This window comes from Oryx dammah, unplaced genomic scaffold (genome assembly GCF_014754425.2).
Source record: "Oryx dammah isolate SB20612 unplaced genomic scaffold, SCBI_Odam_1.1 HiC_scaffold_6, whole genome shotgun sequence".
Taxonomy (NCBI): domain Eukaryota; kingdom Metazoa; phylum Chordata; class Mammalia; order Artiodactyla; family Bovidae; genus Oryx; species Oryx dammah.
This window is the reverse complement of record NW_024070190.1, coordinates 12,158,657-12,167,431: the sequence shown is the minus strand read 5'-3', so window position 1 is coordinate 12,167,431 and position 8,775 is coordinate 12,158,657. Positions and strand designations below refer to the sequence as shown.

Genomic DNA, 8,775 nt, shown 5'->3' with positions numbered 1-8,775 from the left:
TTAGAAGGGAAATTTCCCTTCATTTCTGAAGATATACTTAAGGAAATGTGATATGATCTGATAAGTCTTGAAAATATCTCTTAAAAATATGGATCATCTTTTTCTTGGTGACACCTGGGAGAAATTTTGATATGAATGGTGAAATTTTTGACAATATCCCATGAATTGAGCAAAAGTTAAACCAAACTGATTCATCTTACCTTATTAAGGTCTTTTGGAAATGAGTGCGTCTGTCATCCAGCAGGGTTCTTTCACTCCTCTTCTTACCTGTCTGCGTCTGTGTGGCTTCCTCACCACATAAGCTGGTCTACCAGACAGTGGTCCTGGCAAACCATCACCCCAGCTGCCCTTTGCAGCATCACAGCCACTGTGCTGACTCTTCTTATCTGAACTCCAAGTACTGCCCAACCTCAGCACCCTCTTAGACTGGAAACCCCAGGGTGAGGACCTAGTTTTTCATTCAGGCTGTGAAAGTTGGCAACCCCTAACAGGTTACCCCTGAGAAAACACCAGTTTTAAAATGCCACTGTGTAAATGAAAAACACCTACCTTTCTTGTAGAATAAGTTTGTTCTCTTTCTTCCAAAAGTCTTTAAAGTCAGAGCTGAATTCATGCCAGATACCAAAGAAAACATTTGGGGACACTTCCTTCTCTCCAAGTTTTGGTCTCATGAAGAAATAGGCTGTAGTCTCCAAAAAGCTGTGAAAGCACACACACATACAAGTGTAAAAGCTATAATTACTTTCCAATATGGGGTATTCTTTCTCCATCCAAAGGCTGATTTCATTCAGGCAGTTACTATTACCAAGAGGACTCAACTCCTCAGGAGTTCTCTTAAGGTTTCATGTTAGAGTTTTTGGACACAGATGTTAGCAGTGGATAAGAGTCCTCCATATACTATCTGGTAACTATCCAGGTAACTATCCCTTGTCCATCCATTTTCAATATTAATCACTATTTGTCTGACCTATTTCAGAAATGAACCTGTAATCAAGTTGGGACATAAGGGAAGTTGTGGATCTACACCTAGACTCTAAACAAATGAAATATCAGCCTTCTGCCCCTAAACGAACATGTATGTATATTGTACATGTTAGTTTAATACGTGTACATGTTATATAATATGTGTATTGTACTGCTTCTATACTATTTGACTTCCTTTATTGCTGATGGGGGAAAAATCAACAGCCCTGGGAGATACTGACAGAGGCTTCCCCTGAAGATCACGGTAACACAGCTGAGTGGGCACGAGCAGGGCAGCCAGCATCCTGACAGCAGCAACAGTGCCCATCTCCAGAAGGTGCCGTCAAGGCCGCTTCATATTACACGCACACGATGCTCAGAAGAGCTTCAAAGGGTTGACAGACAGCACACAACTAGTAAATCATAGATTTATGCTGCATCTTGACGTGGACCTCCCAGACTCCAGACGTGTGCACTGTTTCGGCCATCCAGTATGGTATTTTGTGATAACACTCAGAACTAAGGCAAATGATCTAGATTTTTAAATACATAAATTTCAGGGGGCAAAGTCTATTATAAACACTTAAGAGACACTGTCTAATTATAATGGTTTGAATTTCTTTATATCTTGCTCCAAACAAACTAATAAAATAAAATAATTTACTACATATGTGAACTAATTGGAGTTTTGAAAAGAAACTGGGTATTTGATGAGATTATTATTATTTGGGGGGATGAAACTGCTGGTGGTTATTTTTAAAAGGGGATCTTTTAGAGACATATACTAAAATATACACGGATGACATTATACCTGTTGAAGACTTGCTTAAAAAACAGTGTGGGAGGGGGCAAGCGGGCAGGGGTATAGATGAAACCAATTCAGGAACTGCTGAAACTGGGTGATGAATGCATGATGATCACTGTACATTCTGTTTACTGCCTCTGAATCACAGTTAAGCTCTTCACCTGCATGGTGTTTAATTTATCCTACCCCTGCTTCCTTAGCAAAGTATCAAACCATTGTCTTCTATTTCTGGCATCCCAGATGTCTTATTATTGGCTTTTCCTCAAGGTCCTAAGAGCATATGCAGATTTCTGCATCTATAAATAATATTCTCTCAGCCATGCAGACTCATTGAAAGACACCATTATTTATATACAAATGCTTCATAATTCAATGTTCCCACGTCCTCACTCATTTTAAAATCTGGCTTCAAAGACCACCATCCCATTACTTTTCTCTCAAGAGTCTCTGATCTAAACATATAATTTTTAGCAATTTTCCTTCTCATGACCTAAAATAATGGAACCATTACTATCTTGTTTACTTGAACTTGAAAATGAGAACTTATTAACAGCTTTCTTTTGCTCCTTTAGGTTAAACTGATGCAAACTGAATTAAATATATTCCATTTTCCCCTTACAAAAGTCTCAGGAGTTTACAGGAGTCAGTTGACATAATGGTCACCTATTTCATGGCCTAACTTTGTATTAACTTAGATTTTAAAAAAAAGTTGAAAAGATAATATAGAGAATTCCAATACAGCCTCCATTCAGCTTCTCCTAATATTAACATCTCACACAACCACTAAGAGATAACATTGAAAATGAGAGGATTCTCTTGTTAGGAGCCATTGCAAACTATCTGCTGGGTAAAGTGAGTGAAACTGTATAGATGAGTGGGGAGGACAGGTAAGGGTGGTCACCCACTGTGGTGCTGGCCTGCTGACCCTAAGAGACACAGAGAGAGACACACACAAAGGTATACATATTTAATTGAAGTATAGTATCATGCTAATTTCAGGTATACATCATAGTGACCCAGGTATTTTTTCAGATTCTTTTCCATCATAGGTTATTACAAAATACTGACTATAATTTCTATTTTTTTCTTTTCTTTTTTTTTTAAATTTATTATTTATTTTACTTTACAATTCCGTATTGGTTTTGCCATACATGACATGAATCCACCACGGGTGTACATGCGATACTGACTATAAAGTAGGTCCTTGTTGCTAATCTCTTTTATGCACAGTGGTTGTATCTGCTAATCCAAAACTTCTAATTATTTATATTACATGTAAATAAGATCACAAGAGTATTTGCCTTACTCTGCCTGACTAGTTTCAATAGGTATAATATTCTCTAATCATGTCTAGCTCTTTGCAACCCCGTGGACTGCAGCACGCCAGGCTCCTGTTATTCACCATCTCCTGGAGTTTCCTCAAACTCATGTCCATTGAGTCGGTGATGCCATCCAACCATCTCATCCTCTGTCACCCCCTTCTCCTCCTGCCTTCAAACTTTCCCAGCATCAGCATCTTTTCCAATGAGTTGGCTCTTAAAATCAAGTAGCCGAAGTATTGGAATTTCAGCTTCAGCATTGGTCCTTCCAATGAATATGCAGGACTGATTTCCTTTAGGATTGATTGGTTGGTTCTCCTTGCAGTCCAAGGGACTCTCAAGAAAGAGTCTCCAACACCACAGTTCAAAAGCATTGATTCTGTGGCACTCAGCTTTCTTTATAGTCCAACTCTCACATCCATACTTCTGATGATTACTGGAAAAACCATAACTTTGGCTATACAGACATTTGTCAGCAAAGTGATGTCTCTGCTTTTTAATATGGTATCTATGTTTTTCACATCTTTTCTTCCATAGAGTAAGCATCCTTTAATTTCATGGCTGCAGTCACCATCCGCAGAGATTTTGGAGCCCAAGAAGATAAAGTCTGTCACTGTTTCCACTTTCCACTATTTTCCCATCTATTTGCTACTGTTTCCACTTTACCCCCATCTATCAGGTGAAATAATGGGCTGGATAAAGCACAAGCTGGAATCAAGACTGACAGGAGAAATATCAATAACTTCAGATATGCAGATGACACCACACTTACGGCAGAAAGCAAAGAGGAACTAAAGAGCCTCTTGATGAAGGTGAAAGAGGAGAATGAAAAAGCTGGCTTAAAACTCAGCATTCAAAAAACCAAGATCATGGCATCCAGTCCCATCACTTCATTGCAAATAGATGGGGAAACAATGGAACAGTGACAGACTTTATTTTCTTTGGCTCCAAAATCACTGCAGATGGCGACTGCAGCCATGAAATGAAAAGATGCTTGCTCCTTGGAAGGAAAGCTTTGACAAACTTAATGTGATAATCGCTCAGTCATGTCCAACTCTTTGTGACTCCATGGACTGTAGCCCACCAGCCTTCTCTGTCCATGGAGTTCTCCAGGCAAGAATACTGGAGTGAGTTGTCATGCCCTTCTCCAGGGGATCTTCCTGACCTAGGGATTGAACCTGGGTCTCCCGCATTGCAGGCAGATTCTTTACCAGTGACAAACATAGACAGTGTATTAAAAAGCTGAGATATTACTTTGCTGACTAAGGTCTGTACAGTCAAAGCTATGGTTTTTCCAGTAATCATGTATGGATGTGACAGTTGGACCATAAAGAAGACTGAGTGCCAAAAAATTGATGCTTTTGACCTGTGCTGTTGGAGGAGACTCTTGAGAGTCCCTTGTACTGTAAGGAGATCAAACCAGTCAATCCTAAAGGAAACCAATCCTTCCAATTCATTGGAAGAACTAATGTTGAAATTGAAGCTCCAATAGGTTGGCTGCCTGAGGCGAAGAGATGACTCCATTAGAAAAGACCCTGATGCTGGGAAAGATTGAAGGCAGGAGTGGAAGGGGATGACAAATTATGGGATAGTTGGATAGCATCACTGACTCAATGGACATGAGTTTGAGTAAGCTTTGGGAGATGGTAAAGGTCAGGGAAGCCTGGTAAGCTGCAGTCCATGGGGTCACAAAGAGTTGGACATGCCTGCAGGACTGAACAACATTTGCCATGAGGTGATGGGACCGGATGCCATGATCCTAGTTTTCTGAATGTTGAGTTTTAAGTCAGCTTTTTCATTCTCATCTTTTACCCTCATCAAGAGGCTCTTGAGTTACTCTTCACTTTCTGCCTTGGGTGGTAACATCTGCATATCTGTGGTTATTGACATTTCTCCTGGCAATCTTAGTTCCAGCTTGATCTTCATCCAGCCTGGGCTTTTGCATGATGTGTTCTGCATAAAAGTTAAATAAGCAGAGTGACAAATATAGCTTTGACGTACTCCTTTCCCAATTTTTAATCAGTTTGTTGTTCCATGTCTAGTTCTAACTATTGCTTCTTGACTTGCATACAGGTTACTCAGGAGACAAGTAAGTTGTTCTGGTAACCCCATCCTTTTAAGAATTTTTCAGTTTGTTGTGATCCACACAGTCAGACTTTAGCATAGTAAATGAAGCAGAAGTAGATGATTTTCTGGAATTTGCTTGTTTTTTCTATGAGCCAATGGATGTTGGCAATGTGATTTCTGGTTCCTCTCTCTTTTTAAAATCCAGCTTGAACATCTGGAAGTTTTCAGTTCACATACTGTTGAAGCTTAGCTTGAAGGATTTTGAGCATAACCTTGCTAGCATGTGAAATGAGTGCAGTAGTTTGAACATTCTTTGGCATTGCCCTTCTTTGGGATTGGAATGAAAACTGACCTTTTCCAGTCCTGTGGCCACTGCTGAGTTTTTTCTTCCATATTGAGTGCAGTACAGCATTATGTTTTGGGATCTGAAATCATACAGTAACCCTATTTTTAGTTTTCTAAGGAACAACCATAATGTTTCCCATAGAAGCTGCATCAGTTTACATTCCCACCAACAGTATAGGAGGGTTCTCTTTTCTCTGTACTTTTTCTCCAGCATTTATTATTTGCCGACTTTTTGAAAATGGCCATTTTGACAGGTGTGAGGGGATACTTCACTGTAGTTTTGATTTATGTCTCTCTAATAATTAGCCACACTGAGCATTTTTCATGTGCTGTTGGCCACCTCTAAGTCTTCTTTGGAGAAATGTCTCTTTAGCTTTTCTGCCTACTTATTGGCTGGGTTGTTTGTTTCTTTAGTACTGAGTAATACGAGCTACTTGTATATTTTCCATGATAGCACCCTGTTGGTTGCATTATTTGAAGATTGTTTCTCTCCTTCTGCAGGTAGCCTTTTCATTTTCTTTAAAAATTTTTATGGTTTCCTTTGCTGTGTGGAAGCTTTTAAATTTGATTAAGTCTCATTTATTTTTTAAAAAATATTTATTTATTTATGGCTATGCTGCCTCTTTGTTGCTATACTCAGGCTTTCTCTAGTGGTGGTGAATGGGGACTACTTTCCATTTGGGGTGTATAGGTTTTTCATTGTGGTGGATTCTCTTTTGTGGAGAATGGACTCTAGAACACAGGCTCAGTAGTTGTGGTGCATGAGCTTACTTGATCCGCAGCAGATGGGATCTTCCCAGACCAGGGTTCAAATCTATGTCCCATACATTGGCAGGTGAATTCTTAACCACTGGTCCACCAGCAAAGTCCAGGTCTCATTTATTTTTTATTTAGTTAATAAATTTAAAAAGTTTATTTATTTTAAAATTTTTATTTACTTTTATTTGTTATTTTATTTATTTTAATTTTTAATTTTAAAATTTAATTACTTTTTATATTATTTTCATTTTATTTATTTTATTTTAATTTTATTTAATAAACTATTTAAAAATTTTTATTTGGCTGTGCTGGGTCTTAGCTGTAGCACACAGGATCTTAGTTGCAGCATGTGGGATCTAGTTCCCTGACCACAGATCAAACCTGGGAAGTCAGAGTCTTAACTACTGGACCACTAGGAAGTCCTGGTCTTATTTATTTTTGCTTTTATTTCTTTTGCCTTGGAATTTTTTAAATAAACTATTTAAAAATTTTTATTTGGCTGTGCTGGGTCTTAGCTGTAGCACACAGGATCTTAGCTGCAGCATGTGGGATCTAGTTCCCTGACCACAGATCAAACTCTGGGAAGTCAGAGTCTTAACTACTGGACCACTAGGAAGTCCTGGTCTTATTTATTTTTGCTTTTATTTCTTTTGCCTTGGAAGACTGATCTAAGAAAATATTGCTGTGATTTATATCTGAGAATGTTTTGCCTATGTTCTCTTCTAGGAGTTTTATGATGTCATGTCTTGTATTTCAGTCTTTAAACAGTTTTGAGTTTATTTTTGTATCTGAAGCAAGGGAGTGTTCTAAAAAACACAAATTAGTAATGTAAATAATGAAAGAAGGGTTGTCACTACTAATTCCATTGACATTTAAAGAAATGCTATGAATAATTCTTTGACAAAAATTTTGATAATTTAGATAAAATAAGTCAAATCTTAGAAAGACACTAACTACTAGCAATCTCACAGTAGAAATAATCTGAAAACGTACATCTATTAAAGAAATTAAGTCAATAATTTATAACCTTTCAGAAAACAAACCACAAGGCCTAGGTGATTTCCCTAGAGAATTCTATCACATCCTTATAGGGGGAAAAATGAATCTCTCTCAGAAAGTAGCAGCAGAAGAAAGAGTTCCTAATTCATTCTATGAAGCCAGCAACTGTCTCATACCCAAACAAGATAATGATATTACAAGAAAAAAAAGTGCAGGCCAATATGCCTCTTGAGAATCAATTTAAAAATTCACAACAAAATTAGCCAATAGAATTCAACATGAATAAAAAGAGCTATACACCACGACCAAGTGATGTTTATTCTAGTTATGCAAATGAGTTCAATATTCAAATCTAAAAATTTAATCTACTGCATCAATAAACTAAAGAAAAAAATCATATGATGATATTAATTTATGCAGGAAAGTTATTTGACAAAATACTCTCAGCAAACCAGGGATAGAGAATTTCCTTGACTTAAGAAGAACATCTACAAAAGAACTCCTAGAGCTAACACCATACTGCTGCTACTGCTGGTAAGTTGCTTCAGTCGTGTCCGACTCTGTGCGACACCATAAATGGCAGCCCAGCAGGCTCCCCCATCCCTGAGATTCTCCAGGCAAGAACACTGGAGTGGGTTGCCATTTCCTTCTCCAATGCATGAAAGTGAAAAGTGAATGGGAAGTCACTCAGTTTTGTCTGATGCTCAGTGACCCCATGGACTACAGCCTTCCAGGCTCCTCCATCCATGGGATTTTCCAGGCAAGAGTACTGGAGTGGGGTGCCATTGTCTTCTCTGAACAACATACTAAATGTTAAGATACTGAAATTTTTCCTCCTAAGAATGGTTATAAGTCTAGAGTGCCCTCTTTTTCACTTCTGTTTCACATCACACTGGAAGTTGTAGCTAATGCAATAAGACAAGAAAAGTAAATAAGGTTTCCAGATTGGGAGGGAAGAAGTAAAACTGTATTTGCAGATGAATGTGCCTACGTCAGGGCTTCCCTGGTAGCTCAGCTGGTAAAGAATCCACCTGCTCTGCAGGAATTGAATTGACCCAGTTCGATTCCTGGACCAGGAAGATCCCCTGGAGAAGGAGTAGGCTACCCATTCCAGTATTCTTCAGCTTCCCTAGTGGTTCAGACAGCAAAAATCTTCCTGCAATGCAGAAGACCTAGGTTCAATCCCTGGGTCTGGAAGATTCTCTGGAGGAGGGCATGGCAACCTACTCCAGTATTCTTGCCTGAGAATCCCAATGGATAGAGGAGCCTGGAGGGTTATAGTCCTTGTGGTTGCAAAAAGTCAGACATGAGTGAACAATGAAGCACACAGCACAGCATGTCTATGTAGAAGTGCCAAAGAATCTGCAAAATAATTCCTGGAACTAATAAACAAATATAGGAACATTGAAGGGTACAGGTCAATAAACAAAACTCGAAAGTTTTATGATATACCAGCATTGAACAATTAAATTTTGAAATTAAAAACATAAATAATTTCCTAAAGCACAAAAACATGGA

At 38.5% G+C, this 8,775-nt stretch overlaps 1 protein-coding gene across 1 annotated transcript in view; it reads right to left on the bottom strand.

Moving 5' to 3' along the window:
• Positions 1-476: 476 nt before the first annotated feature.
• Positions 477-8,775, bottom strand: part of FMN2 (formin 2) — a 178,087-nt gene continuing 169,788 nt past the window's right edge. The window contains exon 11 of the mRNA XM_040242124.1: positions 477-699. Within this exon, the coding sequence (XP_040098058.1) occupies positions 546-699 (154 nt within the window). The 3' untranslated portion in view covers positions 477-545. The remainder of the gene's footprint in view (positions 700-8,775) is intronic.